The sequence below is a fragment of the Lolium rigidum genome, chromosome 4 (assembly GCF_022539505.1).
Source record: "Lolium rigidum isolate FL_2022 chromosome 4, APGP_CSIRO_Lrig_0.1, whole genome shotgun sequence".
Taxonomy (NCBI): domain Eukaryota; kingdom Viridiplantae; phylum Streptophyta; class Magnoliopsida; order Poales; family Poaceae; genus Lolium; species Lolium rigidum.
In genome coordinates, this window is record NC_061511.1 from 30659687 (window position 1) to 30681581 (window position 21895).

General features: G+C 44.4%; 1 protein-coding gene across 2 annotated transcripts; it reads right to left on the bottom strand.

The window, feature by feature from the left end:
• Positions 1-16987: 16987 nt before the first annotated feature.
• Positions 16988-21216, bottom strand: LOC124646972 (serine/arginine-rich splicing factor RS2Z33-like). 2 transcript variants are annotated; one of them, XM_047186994.1, is made up of 7 exons: positions 21116-21216; positions 19169-19278; positions 18338-18377; positions 18114-18209; positions 17786-17988; positions 17583-17672; positions 16988-17488 (listed from the first exon to the last, which is right to left on the bottom strand). In XM_047186994.1, the coding sequence occupies exons 2-7, from the start codon at positions 19273-19275 to the stop codon at positions 16996-16998; spliced, it is 1029 nt and encodes a 342-aa protein (XP_047042950.1). In that variant the 5' UTR covers positions 19276-19278; positions 21116-21216; the 3' UTR covers positions 16988-16995. The 2 variants fall into 2 exon arrangements, with proteins under 2 accessions (XP_047042950.1, XP_047042949.1); XM_047186993.1 differs by lacking the exon at positions 21116-21216 and adding an exon at positions 18478-18580 and having other exon boundaries at positions 19169-19280.
• Between the last annotated feature and the right edge of the window lie 679 nt (positions 21217-21895).

The window sequence follows — 21895 nt, forward strand, 5'->3', positions numbered from 1 at the left end:
GTGTCCGGTCAGACCGGGCCTGTGACCGGGCTGTCCGGTCATGGGTCCGGTCGACCGGGCGCAAACCGGAAATCTGCGAAGTTTCCGGTCCTGGGTCCGGTCGTCGCCCGGTACGAGGGAGCTGGCCCGGTTTGCGCCCGGTTGACCGGGCTCGTGACCGAGGCGTCCGGTTGTGGGTCCGGTCCGACCGGGTCCTGGACCGGCCAGCGTCCGTCTCTTCCTTGGAGCGCTTCGAGCGACGTCGGCTTCGGCTTCATGATCATTTCCATGTCCAGCTGCTTCTCTCCCTCCCTTGACCTTGGCGCCTCCTCCTCTCCGGGGTCTTGATGCGCCTTGTACCTAATGACACATAGCACGTCGGCATGAGGTAGCAATCCATCCAAAGGGGTACCAAGATCAAGGGTGGTGAGGAGCGAGTTCACCTCATCATGTAGAGCCTTGACTCGGGCTCGTGTCATCGGTCCACTTGGGGGACTTGTTGGTCTTGGTGTGGAGGTGACCGAAGGCCACCCCGCATCACTCTTGTTGCCGCCGCCACGGGGATCTTCGCCGCCATCTCCTCTGGTGAAGGCATCAGCACCATCTTCATCATCATCTACATCAGCACCGTCTTCATCTACGCATTGTAATCTCTTGGCAAATGTGATGTGTGTGAGTCAATATCATTTTCCCATGATATATTGTACATCTATATCTTTGTTTGAGTATTGACCTGTTCATGGACATTTTAAAATACTTTGTGATGGTTGCATATAAGTATTTTTTATGTTCTATGATGATCTTTTTTACTGATATATGAGTGCACACATATGTCGGGAGATGCATAAGGTTGTCACTGTTGCATGTTGATGGGGAGAGGGACAGTAGGAGCTGACAGAAACCTTGTCCTAATTCTTAGATGCATGTTGAATTAATCATGATTAAAAAAAAGAGGTTTTCATTATGGGGACTTTTAAACTTACAGCGGTGGTTGGACTTTATATCTTAATAATTCTCTTGTTTGCTCTTAACTAGCCTTGGGATAAGAAGTGAGCCTAGCTCACTTGGTTAGGGAAGTGGATGTACTACCCAGCCACCCAGGTTCAAGTCTCCAGGGACGCGAATTTGGGTTCTTATTATTTAAAAACAAAATCATTGTAGGGGCTTCCCCTACCGTATTCCTTTCAAAAAAAAACTAGCCTTGGGATCAATCACTAGGGGTGTATTTGCGCATATCCATGGCTACACCTATTTATGACTCCTCTTTAGAAGAAACAATAAAAAAAACTATCCTTGTGCTTCACTAATTATGACAACATACAGATGAAGTAGAAATTTGCTAGAGCACTTACTCCCTTGAGTTACTACACTTCACTCCAATTCATCTCATTTTACTTTATTGCACTTTACTTGTCTTGCATTTTACTCTTTGCATTTTAATTTCAGCACTTGTAGTTTCATAGTGAAAACCTCACACACACACACACACACACCATATCTCCTAGCTTTGCATATAAAGCCATATAAGTGGGTTATAGGGCTTTAGAGAATAGTTAGTTTACCTTCAGCTCCTCATGGGTTCGGTATTCAAATACTTATCGAATTGTACTTCGGTGATCCCCTACACTTGGGGGCTATCAGGCGCATAATAAGGCTAAGTCAAAGTACACATAGAATAAATATTGAAGGAGTTCAATATGAAATGTCAAGAAAGTGTTCTTGTCGTGTGGAGTTTTAACAAGACTTGTGTGTGTTTGATGCTCCATGACTAAAAACATGTGAGTGATTTTAAATTATAAATGCCATGATATGTATACAATCAAATGGCATGTGCGCTAAAGTGTTACGAGCATATACAAGAGTGATTCATGTAATGATCATTGGACAAAAGTAAGAATATCCCTAATTTCTTTAGAAGAATTGAGGATATAGTTTTGTATGCGGTAGTGACAAACAAATCATTGTAATGTGTTACACCAATACTAGTTTAATCACATATACAAATGAATTTCAATCTCAATTAGGCTAATTGTTTATTGAAAGGTGGTACAATGGGCTAGAAGAAGTTTATGATGTGTTAGATGAGTTCTGTATATTGTGACGGATTCTTCAAACGAAAGTTGAGTATATTATTGTTTTGACAATGAATAAGAAGGGTGTTGGCGTCAAGGAGTTCTTTTCGAACTTGGTGTAGTTCCAAGAGTGTCAGAAATGTGAAGCTATATTGTGTGTGACAATAATGGTAATATATTTCAGACCAATTAAATAAGATTTCGCAGAAGACCAAACATATACAATGCTGGTTCATTTGAAATGAGTTATGCGAGGAGATGCAAATGAATTGCAAAGTACATATGGTTCACAGTGTGCTAGATCCGTTGGCTAAAAATTCTTCCATAAGCAAAACCTGGTAAGCACCAGAAGGCCACGATGTTAGATCTTTACAAATGTGAAATAAATTATTGACTCTAGTGCAAGTAGGAGAATGTTGTAAATATTTTCTGGAGGAAATAATAATATAGTTATTACCATATTTCCTTTTTCATGATAATTTTTATACTTCATGCTAGAATTGTATTAAGCAGAAACATTAATAATTGTGTGGCTTGTAGACAACACCATGTCCATAGTAAGCCTCTACTACACTAGTCCACTGGTTAATGATGGTTAAGGTTTCATAACCATAGACATGTGTTTTCAATTAACAATGGTATCATATCATTAGGAGAATGAAATGATGGACAAGACCTAACTAAGCAAAGCAATACGATCGTGTCAATGTTTAATTGTTGTAGCTTTCCAATGTCAAATATACCAATCCTTAGACCATGAGATTCCTTCGTACCGGAAGAATACTTTAAAGGCTTCAAATGTGACTTCATAATTGGGTGATCATGAAGGTGTATCTGGGTATCTCAAAAAGTACTTGGTGGGTGCTATGTATCAAGAGTGGAATTTTTCCATCCGTGTAGCGGACATATATACTCAGGGTCCATTCAGGTAATGCACATGCTATATCGCTTGCAAGCATGTGACTAATGAGTTAGCCACAAGTGAATGATGTGTTACAATAGGAGTAAAGAGTACTTCCTAGTAACAAGACTGAACTAGGTATGATGATACCGATGATTGAATCTCGGGAAATTAAAATATCGCGAGACAAAGGGAATGGAATATGGGATTGTCTGAATCCTTATCATCGTGGCTCAAGCGATAAAGATCTTCATTGAATGTGTGGGAATCATTATGGAAATCCAGGCCCCACTATTGATCATTGAATGGAGAATTGTCTCGATCATGTCCGCATATTCTCGAACCCGTAGGTTCACACACTTAACGCTTGATGACGCTAGATTACAAATGACATATTCATGATGGTGAAACCGAAGGTTTATTCGGAGTTCCGTATGGGATCCAGGACATCACGATTAACTTCTGAATGGTCTAGAGTTGAATAAAAACATATGAGAAAGTACTTTTAGGGTTACTGGAAAAGTTTTCGATTTTTTAGTATTGTACGGGAGGTTCTAGAAGGTTCCGAAGGGTACTACAGTGGGACCCACCTGTCCTGGACGACCCACGTGGACCGAAGCGGGTCACACATGCCCACATGGGCCATGCACAACAGCCCCCCAATGCCCATTTGGCTGGATCAACTGGATAGGATCAAATCCCTTCAAAATAGGGGGTTAACTTGGGGGAAAGTTTTCCCCCTTTTTGTCCGACCCTAGCGCTTGGAGGAGGGGCCAAGGCTGACCCCCTCCCCATGCCTATACAAGAGGGAGGGGAGGGCTGGGGCGCAACATATCATCCATGGTCGCTTCCTCCCTCCTCCTCTCCATAGACGCTTAGCGAAGCTCTGCTAATATTTTCCCATACCTCCAGCACCACCACGCCATCGTGCTGCCGGATTTGATCTCATATACTACTCCCTCTCTCTTTCGATATCAAGAAGAAGGAGTCTTCATTAAGATGTACGTGTGCATAACTTGGAGGCACCGCTCATTGCGGTGCTGATCAGATTGGGTCCCAAAGAGAACGACTACATCAACCACGTTGTAAAACGCTTCCCCTTAGCAATATTGATCTCTTTCTAGTTGCTTGCATCTTCTTAGATTTGATCTTGTATCATGGCTCTTCCTAGATTGAATCTTGGTTTTGGTCACATCTCGTAGGAATTTTTCTATGTTGTGAATCCCATCAGAGGTGGTCGTCGTCGCCAGAGGTTGTCACCGTCGCCGGAGAGGAGGTGGTTGCCGTCACTGGAGAGGAGGTGGCTGCCATAGCTGGAGGTGGTGGTCGCCGAAGGGAGCAGCTCAGGGTCCCGAGAGGGAGGTAGAGGGTCGGCATCGGAGGGTGGGAGAGATTGGGGCGCCGGAGGGAGAAGGTGAAGAAATGGAAGAATGGAGAATAAGAGGAGAGGAGAAGGCAGAGAGGAGAATGAGGGGAAACTGTGTCAGCGCACCAGCCTCTTCGTACGTTGGCGGGATGTGCAATTTTTCATTTTTTTCCCTAAAACCTTAGAAAACTACTATTACCTTTTTGCTTTTTAGGAATCCAAAATTTCATTAAATGGCCATAGGTCGTTGAAATCGGATGTAACTTTTTCTATCAATTCATGCTCATACGAAAAACTTTTTCATCGGACGTCGTATGCGAATTCCAAAGCCGTTTTACCAAAACATGGAGCCATTTTGCAAATTTTGTCCAAATTCATGTTTGTTATTTTTTCTAAAAACTATAACAAATAACACATGAACTTCTCGAAGCATTTTAATATTTTAATTTTCTATAATTTTCTTCGAAAGCAGAAAAGGTGATCCACGGGGAAGGCATTGTTTTCGGAACTCGGACCTTTTCTAGGGTGAAAACATAAGATCTTAGATCGGGCAAAGATAACTCTTTTGCATTGTTATCTTCTTGGAGGTTTTTCTTTTGGAGAATCTATTTTGTAGGTCGGATATTGTCTTTTCATGGTGGTTAGGTTGTTGTTGTTCTAAGTGATCGGCCACCGTGGCAGTTTTTTTTGCTATGTGCATCCTTGATATCTTTAATGGTGCAGATGATGGATGTGTAATGTATTGGTATATTCGTGATATTAATATTCCATTTGCCGTTGAAAAAGAACTCACCAAGGCATAATTAATTGTGAGGTAAGAATTATCGACCCATTTCTCTTATTAACAAACAAGAAAATCTTCGACCCTGGAGATGTTCTGAAGCCATTGATTGAAGGGAAAAGCTAACGGAAAGCGCCGCATAGATCAGGCTTCCGTGCGACGTCTCGTTAATAGAAAATAATTGCATCGCGCCCCTATAGGACCGAAGCAGGCCCACACCGCACCCTATCTTCTTCTCTGGCACACACGCGCGCCCAACTACCATGGGGAGCAGCTCTGGGGAGCACCCTCAACACCACCGTGGTGAGGCCGCCGTCGAGCACGGCCGAGGGGAGGCCGCCGCCGAGCACCGCCGCGGGTGGCGCCTCGCCGGGAGAGGTGGAGGAACGCCGCATCGAGGCCGCCGCGGGTGACGCCTCGCCGGGAGAGGTGGAGGAACGCCGCCCGGAGGCCGCCGCGGGGGGCGCCTCGGCGGGGGAGGTGGAGGAACGCCACCGGGTGGCCGCCGCGGGTGGCGGCGAGCACCGCCGTGGGTGGCACCTCGTCGACGGAGGTGGAGGAACGTCACCGGGAAGCGCCGTCGAGCACTCCCCCGCGGATGGCGCACACGCCAGATAGGCCCTGCGCCGGGAGGCATGCGGGGAGGTGGTCGCCGTCGGCAACCATCTGGGAGGCGCCGCGATGGGAGGGCATCTTTGCCATGGAGCTACCTGCGTGAGAGACAACATCTGTTCATTTGTGCTGATGAACACATGAAACTTGGACATAATCGCCAGATTAATTAGGTCCCTAGTTGCCAGAATAATCACGAGTAATTCCATGATTAATTGGCAGCAATTTCCATATTAGTTAGATCCTAGCTGGTATATTGCTAATTTCCAGATTACTAGATATTCTAATTGCCAAATTACTTAGGTTATGATTCCAGATTAATTTGTAGTAGCTGCCAAATTTAAAAGACTCCAAATGGCTGGATAATTAGTGCATTTCTTTTCTGGTTAATTAGTGCTATTTTGCCAAATTCATAATCGTTACTTAGTGCACTTTTGCTTAAAACCTGTCAACTAAGTAAAATTTATCTGGTAGTCACTCCCAGTTAATCTGGCAAGTGTATTACTGTAGTAGTTTCTAATCCGCATCAAGTGGTTACCAATTCTTAGGCAAGCAAATATGAGTACAGTACTTTTCTTCGGTGATTGCTTTTTTACCGTGTCTCATTTCTGTGCAAGATTTACAGCGACCTGTGAATGAACGATGGTGTCAATCAACGAAAGAAAAAGTTTGCTGAAACGTAGCCCGGGTGCTTTTGACCTGCCGATGGTCTCCATGCCACAAGAAAAGATGCGTATGGCCCAGCACACTGCATGGTATGGTGGAGTAGAAAGCTTTGCAGTGTCAGGCTATTAGCGACAGCCTAGATTTTTTTTCACCCGAGAATCCAATCGAAAACCTGAGCTGTCAGCAGCCGCCGCACGGAAACGAAAATATGCGGCGCCGCTGCGTAGGCCGGTCCTTGATTGAACCATAGAATTGCGATTTATACTCCTTTCCACAAAAAAAAATGATGCCCACGCATGTGGAAGAGCGTGATGAGCCTGGTCTGAAGATGCGAGTGCAACGCTATAATTTTTTGTCAAAGCTGTTTTTTTAATGTTTGATCAAATATATGTAAATGTTGACACTATTTTCTATATAGTTGATCAATTTGAAATACCCAAAAAAAACTATAGCCATTTTATTTTCTAAAGGAAGGAGTGGTACAACTTAGCATGAAGTAGTACAGTATCAGAATCTCCAACTCCAGCATGAAATTCGAATCTGGCATGCTCGATAAATCGAGCCGCCGGAAGCAAAACGAGCGGCAAAACGAGGCCGAGCCAAACGTGCTAACTTTTCGCGCCCCGCGCCTCAAAATCAACCACCAACGTATGTGATAGAATTGGAAAGAAACATTTTGCGGTACCCGTGAGCGGCAACCGCTCGAACGGTCGGGACGCGCTTCACTCCCGCCCCTTCGCCACATATATGAACCCCTCTCCCACCGTCGCAGTTGCCACCACTCACCACTACCCTTCATCGATCTACTCTACTTGCTTGTCTTTTCTTGGACGTACGCGTGAACTCCACCTGCGAGTCGCCATGGCCGGAGAGGACTTCGACGTCGACTGTTTCCTCAACCTCGACGCCATGGACGAAGAGATCTCTGTGGAAGCTCTGCTGGAGGCCGCGGACGCGAACGCCCAACTGCAACTGGATCCGGCGACTCTCGGCCAGCCACTTACGGTGCCCAAAGCTCAGGTATTTCCCGATGTCCAGGCCACGGCTTCTCTGATTACGCTGCTGCTTTATTCTCAGGTCCCGACGTCGCCGCCCGTCCATCACCAGCAAGCCCTGCCAGAGTCGTCGTCGGCTTACGGCTTTGACGAGCAGATAATAATGCAGGCACCTATCACCCACGTCAATCACCCCGATGTCCAACAGCATCTCCAGCACCCTCAGGCCCCCGTCCAACACCATCAAATGCTGGTTGGATCGGGCTTTCACGATCAGATGCACATGCCGGCGCCGATCCCTCATTTTAAGACAAATATCCAGGCGGCGGCCTCAGATCAGGTGCCGGAGAAGGACGTAATACTCCAAAAGTTTCTTGACGAGTCGACATTGGCGTTAGACTTCCACGGCTTCGACGAGGAAATGTTGATGACGGCCTCGGAAGATGAGGAAGAGTTCCCAGACCTTCCGTCTCCTGACAGCTTCCCCATGTATGATATCGACGAGGCGTTCATCAGCGACGAAGTAAACCAAGCCGACGCCAATGTTATCCCATACCATGGCCCCATGGAGGACGAGGAAAGGTTCGTGCCGCTTGCGCCAGGACGACTGCAGTGCGGCGACTGCCGTGTCGTCAGGCAGATCAGGGTCCAAACTGGTAAGCATGTATTATTTCTACCGCTCTTAATATATTACAAGACTGGCCGCAACATTTGTTCATTCCTTGACAATTTTCTACATGTAATTTGGCAGACACAGAAGAAGGGCTCATCCGTCTCCACGGTGCCACCAATGGAAGGTTTGAACATGCGATCCTTGATCGCAGATACATTGGCAATGACAGTGAGGCTCCTAGGGCCGAACGGCTGTATGTGGAGTAAGTGTCTCACACACATTCATGGTTTACAATTTACTCGTGAACTAATTGTGTCCCTGAGATGGCATACGTACGCACATCAGCAACTCCAATCTCGTATCGTTAATTCGTTATATGTTTTCAGTTTCAGTCGGCGCACAGGCGAGTGGGTGCTCAACTTCATTGCAAACATTATTTGGTCGCTGAAGAACGAGACGGTAGGGGTAGTGGAGGACTCCGGCGAACCAGTTAACACGCCTCCAATAGTTAATGACGCGTACCAACTAATGGAAATTGCAATGCTGAAGATCATAGACTCCACTCCAGAATATGGTTAGTACATATCCGTGTATATATTTGGAGCACACGACCCATTTGTAAACCAACATTTCTAATTGTTGCATGTGCCGCAGCTCAAATGCCTGGTGCGCTATCTCTGCCTCGGGCTGCTCAGCCAGCGCCGATGCCACCACCACCACCTCTCACCACTCAGCCTGCACCGGCCATGGAAGCCGCATCAGATGCCAATGTCTCGCATAAAATAATAAAGCCTGATATTTTTGAGTCTCGTCCATTTGTTAGAATAGAACAGTCCGGTGACAGTGCTAGGGTTCACTCAACTAGGCAGCAAGAGAGAAGAGAGGAGCAGGAGACACGACAGTACCTGCATGACCTAAAGGAGAAGGCTCAGATGGATTTGGATGTGCAAAAGCAAGCTCTCGCGGTCAAGAGGTTTTGCCGTAAGAAGCAATGGACATATAGGTTGAACCTGGTAAGTACATACATGCAGTTCCTCCGCATATCATATCTTATATATTACTACATTAGTAGTATGACAACATATAAATTCCTTATCTATCATTTGGTTTTCTCTGCAGATTAAGAGGATCAACAAAAAAATCATTAAAATGGAGAAGAGAGCACTTACATACCCGCTGAGTAGACTGCTGAAAATTAGAGATACCTTCGACAAATTAGTCGTTGAGAAAGAAAACCTTGTTGCTCACATCACTACGGCTATGAATAACGAAAGGGGGAACAAAGGAAGCTATCGTGCCGGCAAAAATGACGACGAAGCTGGTCCCTCTAGCACCAAAAAGGTTGGTGTATTATAATATAATATATGATCACTCTAATTCAAGTACACAGTCCTTAGTCCGATAACTATAAATCTTTCAAAAGTATGATTGAAGGTATTTTCATATGTCGTCCCCCTAATGGTATTAATAAACTCGTTGTCTTTTTGCAGCTTTGAAGATATTGAGCAAAAGATAGGACAAGGACTCAAAACTCTTCCATCATTGACAAGCTTATGGGCAAGGCTGCTGCTATCAGCTCTAAAGATACCTATAGTTGATCATATGTTGCTCTCTTTTGGAGTTTGTCCGCTGGATCACCTCGGAGTGGCTGTGGGGCCACTTCTCTTTTGCTACTTCCCGGTCTTTGGTCCCTTGGCGCTATATGAATTAAGCCAGGTTCTCAAGACTTTTATCTAAAAAATTCTTTCAAATATATGGATGATAAGTAAACTTGTATATAGCTCTCTTGTTAAAGATGTAATAATGTAAGCCATTTATACCACTATATCACTATATGAACTTTTACAATGGCCCAAAACAATTGTATGAGCAATTGTCCTCAAGTCTATTATTATGAAATGCCACTCAAGGACACACAAAACAAGTAGAGTGCACTACAAGGCTAGAATATCTTCATAATCTTGTTTATATCTTACTCAATTGTCATGCTTTACTGGTTGAGTTTGAAAACCTTCTTGGAAGTTGCAACCAATGGCGTTGACCCTATGTGGCGGCAGGTTAAGATGGCATGCATCTTGTATCTACTGCCTTTGAAAGTTCCATGTTAATCTTACAAAAATTGTTTTAATGATTGTCTACATAATATATCAAATCATTTTTGGCGCATCACATTTAATAACAATATTTGGTAGAGGTGTTTATCGCAACATACCAAAATCAATGGCCTTCTACCAGTAGAACAATTTTGCTTGTATGTATGTCTAATATCTATACCAATCCACGAAAAATGTACAAATAATTAGATTCTTCCAAAGATATGCTAATATTGTACAAATTTTACGATGAGACCAACAAATACAACATCAATAAAGTGCCATCTTTTTCGTTACTTACATTACATACTCTAGTTCACCCTTGACGATGACACAACTAGAATATAATGTGTATGTATATATAGGTCTAAAATATTGGAAAAACTCAAAAGCGTACATATCTTCCCTAACTAAAGATATTGCATGTCTAACACTACAATAAGTTTGTCCCTATCTTCAGATTTTTACAAACTTTCGTATGTACTACGAATGAAAATCACTAGATCGTGCAGATTATCTGCACAGAGTTAATGACATGCAATACGGTTTAAATCAAAATATTGTGGTCTACATCCATCATGACATTTACACTTGATATGTTGTCGCGTTGTGACATGAGGGGAACTAACTCTTAGCGTGTGATATAAAAATAGTCGTGGTTGAGCTGGGCGTCCTTGCGTCAGGACTCAGGAGGCATAGACAATACTACATCCGTTTCAAGAAATAAGGCGCACGCTTATTTCAAGATGAACTTTGACCATAAAAGTTGAGCAACAAAATCTTGATTATATTATATGTAATTAGCATTGTTGGATTCGTATTGAAAAGTACTTTCTAATGATACTAATTTCATACAAACAATCTTTATCTATTTGAAATAATTCTTAGTTAAACAAAAACCACGTAAAACGAGAGCGTCTTATTTCTTCAAACGGAGGTAGTAGTACGTAGACAGAGGCAAGGGGAGCCCGGAAGAAGCTTAGTTGGGCGTCCAATGGACCGAGGAATGCATCCGAGATGGACTCGTCGGGGACAAATCCGCCTCAACCAGGAAGCTTGAAACTGTCAACTCATTAGTCCTCAACCTTGTATAGATTGGGTGTTTTAACCTTGCAAATCGCACATGGGAGGGCTGCTCTATGTTTGTTGCAAACTAGTTGATTCAACTTCTAATGCAGAATATGGCGTGCAACAACAACATGCTACCCACCACCTCCACATGATCGTCTCACTCGTTTTCTGAGTTTGAACCCTCCCACTTTCTCTAGCACCTCTGGTCCTATTGTAGACTTGTAGACGATTGACTCCATACCATCGACAAAAAAAATCCAGAGATCTGCCTCTAAATGGTGGGACAATTATCATATCACATATCCTGATATTAACACCATTAATTGCTTTGGATCAGTATGAGGCTGGGCTTCACATTGACAATGTGTGTCAGCTAGGCACGAGACGAAGTTTCTTGAGGGACTTGATAAAAAAAATTCTGTATAGCTTGTGGCTTTGACCTTTGACCTTCGACAACTGCCAACATCTGATGGACTAAGCGGCGATTGTGGAAGGCAAACAGAAGGATATCAATGTTCAACAAGATTGTGTGCATCTCTAGATAAAATCATGTTATATAAATGAGAAAATTACAAATAAATCACCATATTTGCGGCTAGGGTTTCAAAACAAACCATCACTTTACGTTAGGGTCTTAAAAAACCACCATTTCAGCGCTACCACGTAATAAAAACACCGATTCATCTCTGACGCTGGTTAAATGGCCAATCTGACATGTAGGTCTCACTATCAGGTTGACATGGCACTATGATAATGGTCGGGGTAATATGTTGGATGGGTTCAAATTATGGGGCATTTTTTAATTTTTTTGTGGGGAACACTTGTAAGGTATCTTTGTGTCTCAAATCCACATACTAGTATCGTTATATGTTTTCAGTTTCAGTCGGCGCACGGAGGAATGGATGCTCAACTTCATTGTAAACATTATTTGATCGCTGAAGAACGAGACGACAAGGGTAGCGGAGGACTCCGACAAACCTGTTAACACGCCTCCAATAGTTAATGACACACACCAGCTAATGGAAATTGCTATGCTAAAGATCTTAGACTCCACTCTCGAAAATAGTTAGTACATATCGGTATATATATATGGAGCACACAACCCATTTGTAAACCAACCTTTCTAATTGTTTCATGTTCCCTAGTTGAAATGTTTGTTGTGTTATCTCCGCCTCGGGCTGCTCAGCCGGTGCCGATGCCAACACCACTACCTCCACTCGCCGCTCAACCTGCACCGGCCATGGAGGCTACAGAAAATGCCGACGTCTCCGCAAATCCTGATATTTTTGAGCCTCGTATGTTTGACATTGCTAGGGCTCACTCAACTAGGCAGCAAGAGAGAAGGGAGGAGGAGGATGAGACGCGGAAGTATCAACATCAACTAAAGGAGAATGCTCAAAGGGAATTAGAAGTGCAAAAGCAAGCCCTCGTGATCAGGAAGTCTTGTCGTAAGAAGCAATGGCCATATAGGTTGAACTTGGTAAGTACATACGTGCAATTTCTCCGTTGATTATAGCTTATATATTACTACAATAGTAGTATACCAACATATAAATTTTGTATCTCTCTTTTTTTCTCTGCAGATTAAGAGGATCAACAAAAAACATTAAAATGGAGAAGAGGGCATTAAAATACCCGCTGAGTAGAATGTTGAACACTAGAGATACCTTCGACAGATTTGTTTTTGAGAAAGAAAAGCTTGTTACTCACATCACTACGGCTATGGAGAATGAAGGGTGGAACAATGGAAACTATCTTGCCAGTAAAAATGACGATGAAGTTGGTCCCTCTAGCACCAAAAAGGTTGGTGCACTATAATATATGATCATTGTAACACAGTTGTTACTGAATTATCTCCATGGCTTAAAGCAGGCTTAAAGCAGGCTTTTCGCGCATGGTACCAACGGTTTGCTGCCTACCTCGCCACGTTGGGTTTCCACGCCTATATCACGGAAACTTCATTGTTTGTTCTCCAATCTTGACACAACATGGCCTACCTACTCCTCTACGTGGAAGACATCATTGTCACCGCCTCCTCCACTGAGTTCCTGCAACGGCTTCTTGACAGGTTGCATAGTGAGTTCGCCATGAGAGACCTTGGAGATCTTCATTTCTTTCTTGGGATTGCTGTCACTCATTCCACTTCTGGGCTCTTTCTGTCGCAGCGACAATATGTTTCTGATGTTCTTCAACGTGCTGGTATGGGTGAGTGCCATTCTACAACAACACCGATCGACACTCGGGCCAAGCTGTCCGACACCAAGGGTGAGCTCCTATCCGACGGCACTGAGTATCAGAGTCTCGCTAGTTCTCTACAGTACCTCACTCTTACACGCCCGGATATTTCCTATGCCGTGCAACAGACTGTCTACACATGCACGCTCCTCATGCCCCGCATCTTACGCTTGTGAAGAGTGTTCTTCGTTACATCAGCCGCACCCTGGAATATGGCTTTCAGCTTCATGCTTCTTCCTCAACCACATTGACGGCTTACTCTAATGCGGATTGGGCTGGCTACCCCGATTCTTTTCATCTCCCATTTGACTACTCGTTTTTCTTCCCCATCTTCAATTCTTCATCAATGGAGGCAGCAGAAATCTCAGGTTTCCTTCGATTTCTTCTTCCATCCTCTATAAGTACTCCCATCGCCTAGATTTCTTGGAGCATAGCCACGGAGAAGTTGAAGGAAAAGCTACATCCTGCTAGGTAAGAATCCGATAGAAAGATCTAATGTTCCATGGATTTGATGATTTGATCTTAATCTTCCCCGTACCACTAACCTACCGGGTTCACTGTACCGAAACGACTTGGTTCACGTCCCCGACGTATAAGATTTGATCTAGAGATGTGTATCCCTACAGTTTCTTATTTTTTCCATCCTTCGATTCCCGTTTCCTGTTTCCATCTCCGGTACCCTCCGTGCCGAAAACATGGCAACTATGGCTAGAACATCAACTCCCGTGCTCGTCATGCCGGCCAGGAAGCCTCGCTCAACTCATCCCATATTTGGGTCTGGCCCAATGAGCGTGAGACGTAGCATTCATTCCTTTTGCGGGCTCGCAAGAAACCGGCCGATTGGATTGATCTGATTCTGCTCCCGTAGAAACTATATTACCTAGCCACAGAGCTCCTAAAAAAGAGCGATCAACTCAGTGCATGCACATACACAACGAGCATAAAAGTTTTTTTTTCCTTCTTGCACTTATTTCACATTTAATTAATTTAACTTTTATCGAATATATACATTTTAAAAGCACGAAATTCATAAAAAAAAAATCTTGACCATTTTGAAAATTAAAAAATCGTTCACTGTCACCGAGTACAATGGTTCCGAATTAAAAAAAATGGTTTCAAAAATACAAATTGAAAAAATACTTCACCAGGTAAAAATGGTTCCAAATAAAAATGACCATAATTTAAAAATGATTCACACGGGTTAAAATAGTTCAAAATTCAAAAAATAGCTCACCAGCTAAAAATGGTTCCAAATTCAAAAAGGCTAGTTCAGATTCAAAAAATTGGACATGATTTAAAAATAGTTCAGATTTAAAAATATTAATTTACTAGGGAAAAATGATAGAAATCTTATGTCTCATGATCATGATGCCATCACGGTGAGACTACAACATGAGGCAGCCATCCTGCAACCAGTGGCGGAGCCAAGCGATCAACCACGTGTAGTCACTTTAAAGTTGTGTATTCAAATAGATTGGTTGCGGGAAGGTGACCGCAACACGAAGTTTTCCATAGTAAGGCAATCTGGCAAGCACGGAAAAATAAAGTCAAACAAATAGTTGATGATAACGGGATGGTGCATACTGATCAAGGAGCCATGGGGCAGCTGTTCACGTACTACTTCCAACACTTATTTACAGCAGATTCCACTATAGAACCTTCAAGGGTTCTACCACTTCTGGGAAGAGAAGAATAAGGAGGTTGCTGCTCGCGTTGATCTCGTTGTTGGTGAAGATGGTGCAAGGCGGAGGCTCTTCAGAGCCGAGTGGCGTCGACTTCCCGTCCGTGCAGGGGAGCCTCCCGATCCAAGGCGTAGGGGAGGTGGTGCGGCGGCGCGCCGGCGTGACGTTCTCGTCATCGTCTTCGTCTTCGAGGTCCAGAGGGACCTACTTGTATTTTTCATCTTTGTCCTGGACTGTTCTGTAAGAACTGAGGTTTAATGCAGTCAAGGCCTTTTTGCAAAAAAAAAGGGTTCTACCACTTCTGGAAGAAAAGGTCACGGAGGACATGAGCACTAGACTATGTGCGGAGTTCACAGACAAGGAAATAGCAGATGCTCTATTTCAGATTGGCCCACTAAAGGCGTCTGGGCCTGACGGTTTCCCTGCCAGATTCTTTCAACGTAATTGGGGTTGCTTGAAGGAGGAGGTCATCCCAGTGGTGAAGGAATTCTTTAAAACAGACATCATGTAATTGCGTACATTAGTTTTATAGAAGGCAGAAAGCAGTTTACAAGAGTGGCCACAGCGCTGCTAACAACAATAACCACGACACCCACACTCAGACACACACCGCACACACCCCGCACTTTCTAATGCACTACTCTCACAAACATGTTTCACCCTCCTATCCCTGCCTTGGCCCAAAGATCCCACTCGGCAGGAATCTGCTCCACCATCCCCTTCTCCGAGAATTGTCTAGCCAGGTTTCCGAAAACACTGGCGTTACGTTGCTTCCAGAGACGGCAGCTGATCAAGATAAGCTAGCGTGTCGAAGCAAAAAGCAGTATAGTTAATTGACTACTCAGCTAAAGTGTGGCTACGCCACTGCCTGCAACATGTTCTCAAGCTATAGCTCTCCCTATGTTCAGCACAAGTCGCTGCCATCCTGCAACATGCATAACCCAGTTGCCTTCCTCCAGCCAGACCAGGGCCTTCTTCTTCCTCTTGGGCCGGCCTTCTAGCTAGTTCTGGGTGCGGGCTTCTCACCGCCAGGTGGGGTGAGGTCGCTGACGCGAATTTACCCTAATAAAAAGAGCCGATCTTTCAAAACAAATCACATGCACAATATAAAGAGTCTACGCTCCAACCGAGCGGCACGATCAGTGAGCTACTTGTAAAAAAAAAAGTAAACAAAAAGATTCTACGCTCCAAGTACAAGGGGGACAACTGCAAGTACAAAGTGGAACAACTCATGTATAAGTTACTTGCAGATACCCAGTTTTTCTAACCCATTTCAGTAAAAGAATTACTTCCTACTAAAAATGTTTTCGTTCCACTTCAGAAAATCAGAATATTCAAACAAGTAACATGAAGTATTTGAATGCATTCTCGCTGGTTCCATTTTTTTTACAGAAATTTTAACTACATTACACATGAGTTTTGCAAATGTCAGAACATTTCCAAAACTTGATCGACAATCACAAGGTTTCATAGACGCTCCTCAACCATCACGTTACTTTGTTCCACACGAGCTTCTCATCAGGATTCGAGTGAATACTAAGCCCACTATGAAGCTTTGCAGGCAACTTTCTGGTTTATTTATGCTAATCCTATTAAGTTCAATTGACTGCACCTGAAGTGATCTAGGGCCAACACAGCTTTCGCTACCCTTGAAGCAACCGATGAAGAAAGGTTGGGACAAACTAAAGATATACATATCATTCGAGCAATTATCAATCTATTACGCAGAGCATAACCAGAAAGTAACAAATGCTTCTGAAGCGTCTAATATTAAAGTAACATGTTCACAGCAAACTCTAATATCAAAGTAACATGTTCAGAGCAAACATATAGGAAATACGGTGCAGGCGTCTTAAACTGGAAGTGACACAACAATAGTCAAATTAATATGTAGTAGGCTAGGCAGAAACTGGACAATGGTTCCAGACTTCAGGGGGACAAGCTTCCTCTGGGTGAGCCAGCAGCATCACCGTTGCCCCTGGGACTAGGACTGCCTCCATCACCATTGCTCCTTGGACTAGGGCTACCATTGTTGACCCTCGGACTTGAGTTGCCCCTAGGAGGACTGGGACTGCCCTCCCTAGTAGGACTGGGACTGCCCTCCTTAGTAGGACTCCTGCCATCTTTACCCCTGGGACTCGGACTGCGCCCATTGGCCACAGGGCTACGGTAGCCATCAGAAGGGCTCCTGCTCCTGCTCATCCCCCTGCCCCTAGGGCTGTCACCTTTATCCTTCGCTTCTGGGGAGAGAGATCGCCTAGGGCTCCGACTGCCATCAGGTGTGGGGCTGCGGTCCATTTCCTTTGCTTCTGGGGAAAGTGATCTCCTGGGGCTCCTGCTGTAGCTAAGGCTCCTTGATCTTGCATCACGCTCCCGGCGGCGCCCTCTAGGAGATTCAGACAAGGACCTGGACCTTGATCGGCTAATTACAAGGAAAATAATGTTATAAGAAAGTTAGATGAGGAAAACAGGGCAACAAACAGTACTATAACAGGTAAACAGCTCATGAGTAGTACCTGTAACTACGGCTTCTGCTTCTGCTGTAGCTCCTACTGCGGGCCCGTCCCCGGCGTGGAGATGGTGACCGTGAATAACTTCTCTCGCGCCTAATAGAACAGATGCATTAACGTAATAATATCAAATAAGTACAAGCACCAAGATACAGCAACACTTCGGTTCCATTTGGAACATTGCAATAGAGGGGTACAAAACTTAATACCTGAAACTCCTGGGACTATTCTGGCAGTTTCTTTCTATATGGCCCCTTTCTCCACACCGGTAACATTTGTTCTTCCAGTCACCAGCCTTGCAGTCTCTGGCCCAGTGACCATCAATACCACAGTTAAAACAACGCCCTGTTCCTGGAGCAGGACCTCTTCCCACATATTCACGTTCACGCGAACCACCTGATCCGCGAGGAATCTGAAACACAAAACTAGCTTCAAGAGATGGCACAGCAAGGTTTCTGGCAGCTTCATACAGAAAGATGATAATAGATAATCATCAACATTAGGCCCATAAAGTGTACCACCAAATTTGTAACTTACCCCTTTAGCAAACTCAACAATAATTCGGCTCCCATCAACATCCCTTCCATCTAGATTGTATCGTGCATCGTCAGCATCACGAGGATCACTGTATTCCTGTTAGTAATTGCCAAGGGGGCACAAAAAACAGATTCCATATGTGAACAAAATAGATCTCATGTGTAAATAGCATGATAACAAATTCAACGAGCATGATAAGATTGACGGAAGAGAAATTCACATACGATAAAAGCATAGTCGCGCTTCAACTCCACTTCACGTATTCTGCACAAACGGTTACCACAAACAGTGAGCCATCATAACTTAAGTACTCAAATGCATCAGCATCTTGCAACTTCCACTAAAACAGGCAATAACATTACACCTAGCACCAAGGGCACCCTTCACCAAAGTCCTCCATAAACTTTGGAACGATGGCCACCAATTCCACCAAGGGCACCCTTCCACCACATACCTTCTGGATTGTGCTAAAAACCGAAAAACCGAAACAAGATCATCATTCAAGTTAAGCACACAAGACCTGAGAGTCAAACATCTACACTGTACAGATGAAATAACAGAAACACCAACTAGTTCGACAAGACTCATAGTGAATCCAACAGCTGCTATGAACCTAAACTTCCAGCAAGACCATCCAAATTAAACTCGCAGGACCTCGGAATAAAGCTTCAACAGCATACATGCAGAATTAGCAGAAATCACCGAACTCTAGCTTGACAAGACTCATAGTGCACCCAACGACTTGTATATGACACCTAGGACCAAGGGTAGGAAAGAGAGCGATTTGCTCTACCTAGCATAAGACCACACAGTAAAGGTTACATTTCAAGAAACAAACTTAACTCACTCAACAAAACTTCGCTACACTAATTATTGATAATGTCAAAAGTCCATAATAAGCAGTAGTCCAATAATGTTGATTCACAACATTCACAAAAAATAAAACGTATTTTGGATGTATGCAGAGCCATATTCAAAACTCCAAAGCTTGTCAAAAATATCTGTTACATCAAATTCTTTTGACGAACTCTTAATGTTCAGAGTATTGTATTTACCTTCCATATCTGCTGAAAAGATATTCTAGATCGCGCGAACGAGTGCGGGAGGCCAATCTACCAACATACAAGCGTGTGTTTCCATAACGATCATCGTAACGAGGCATCTCCTGCAAGTAAGAGAACATTCCATCAGCCCTTCCACAATGTGCATAACATAACATGCATAAACTAAGAACGCAAATAACATGGTAAAGGCTACTCAGAAATAATATTTCCACCATGCTGATACGATAAAAAACTGTATCACAGTACATGTTGTGCTGCTTGAATATACTATGAACCAGACAATTATCCTTCTATTCAACAAAGAACGGCCAAAATAATAGGAACATCCAGATAGGTGCAGTTCAATCAATTTAAAGGGAACTGAATGTACTCACTGTGAAGACTCTGATTAGTTTTAAACAAGATAAGCAAAGGTGAGATTAGATCAGGCCAATATCAAAGCAAATATACCAGAATTTTGTAACTACAATAAGAGACGAAATAATAACTTCTACCAACTCTCAGTACACACGTCAACAGAATTGATAACAATTGTTATACAATAACACAGACAACATCTACATATATCTTCAAGTAAAATTGGGAAATGCCATCCCATATGAGAAAAACAGTGCAGCCCTTGCTACACCCGGTGGACAATTACTATGGTAGCAATCGTTTATGTCTGTTACATTTGATTGGTCATGTACATCAGAAATTAGATTAAGGAGCTTGACTGTTATGGATCATACATGTATGTCATGGGTTTGCAATTCTATAGCAGTTATATGAGTGAATTTTTATGTAGATATAAACTCAAAGATATCTGCATAACAAAGATTATATAAGACCATCCATACTTTTGAGCACCAACACTACCAACTCGATATACGGTACTCCCTCCGTCTAAAAATAGGCATCTGAACATTTTGTAGATACGGATGTATATATAACTAAGATGCGTCTAGATACATCCGTACCTAGACAAAACTAAGAAAACTATTTTTAGACGGAGGGAGTAGAAAATATTTATATAGCCAAGATTAATATGACCAGTACATCATTTTTACTTAACCCTTTTCCTGACACTATTTTACAAATTTATCGGGCCATCTTGAGTAGTAGGCCCAAATGATCAAGCTGTTGAAGTTAGGAAATGAAACGACACTTTCTTGAACAATTTCATAAGCAGAAGCTCCCCTCCACACCAATCACGAGTTTTTTATATTCCTCCCGTATTTCGTCGCCGAACCCTTAATGATAGTTTTTGAAAAGGATTTTTCATGTCATTCGCGCTCTTCTCTCACACAACTTAACAGAAGCACAATGAATCAAATGGAAAGCTAGTATTAAGACTATAAAGCTTGGGTACCCCTGATACCATCTGTGAAATACAGAAAACCAATTACGACATGAGCCCTTGTCTATCTTCATATAGACAAACTCATGGATTTCGGCGTGACCGACTCATTAACTTAGGAGGTCATTTGGACTTATAGCAGCTAAAAAGTTTCGAATTGGCGGTTACAAGTAGAATACTGTGAACTGGTGGATCCCCATCCTCCCGGATTTAGAGGCTCATCATCCCAGGTTCCCAATCACGAACCAACCAGCACAAATAAAATTTCGAACTCGCGCTAGCAAACCCTCCCTGCCCTATCCTCGAAACAGAGCATCTCACCCGCAAGGAACGCGGAGAGCCGTACGCGAACCGCCAACTCGCCCACTAATCACCGCACGACGCACCAAAACGACCGATTCCGTCCCCTCGGTGACGTGATCCGACTAGATCCGACCGAAATTCGAATGGACCCCGGCCGAAATACGAAAAATCGCTCGCGGATCGGCGCGCGGAACCTACAGAGCCCGCCCGCCAGGCAGCGCCATGACGCCCAGACGATCGCGCGGGGTCGAATGAAGCGAGGTTGGGAGTGGGAGGAGGATGGGAGGATGTCGAACCTTGGAGGGGGAGGAGGAGCGGCGGCCGGCGTAGAACCCTAGGTTGGACGGAGTGGCCGGGAGGGAGATAAGAGGGGGACAGTGGAGGAGAGAGTTCGAGAAACCCGTGGAAGCGGTGCGGTGCGGTGGGGAAGGAGAGATTTAAGCGGCGTCACGGGGCGTAGATGGACGGACCGGATCTGTCCACGTGTCCCGAGCCAACGCGCCTCACTCGATTACGTATCCGTTGTGGACTCACGAACATGTCTGGGTTCGTGATGCTCCGTTCCGGTACGGGGAGGATCGAAATGTTCCCAAGCGGCTCATTTCCCCCTCCCCCTCTCTCGCTCTGCTATAGTAGTTGAGCGCCTCCTTACAGGATCGGACCGAACCAAAGCCAATCTCGCCGGCGTCGCCGGTCGAGATGGGTGGAGGGGAGGCGCCGGAGTACATATATTAGTTAGGAGTAGTGGCTTTATGCCAGTAGGGGGCTTGATGCCCAGTAGTGTGAGCGGTGGAGGAGATCTGTCCGTCTGGATCTCGTCCGATCTAGGGTTCTTCCTCCTCTCTCTTTTTCTCCGGTGGTCGGAGGTGGGAGTGGAGAGGACGACTGCCGCTCAGCCCAATAAAGAAGTGGCGTCGAACCACCTTCTGCAGATCGACTGCGGCGGGAGGCGTTTTTCCCTGGCCAGCCTCGGCGGCGAGGGGGGAAAAGCGCCCCTGCTAGCGACCAACGACGTGATCGAGCTCCTGGCCGGCCGTGGAGGCGAGGAGGAGCACAGCCGCGCCAGATCTTCGTCG

Bases quoted from the DNA above. Each gene is read 5' to 3' on its own strand.
- LOC124646972 (XM_047186993.1), bottom strand. The intron at 17,989-18,113 runs GTAAGTTACAAA...TTTGTGTTTCAG, and splicing joins TTGTTGAGTTTGCTAAAGGG to ATTCCTCGCGGATCAGGTGG. The intron at 17,489-17,582 runs GTACTACTCATG...CCTTGTAATTAG, and splicing joins AGCAGAAGCCGTAGTTACAG to CCGATCAAGGTCCAGGTCCT.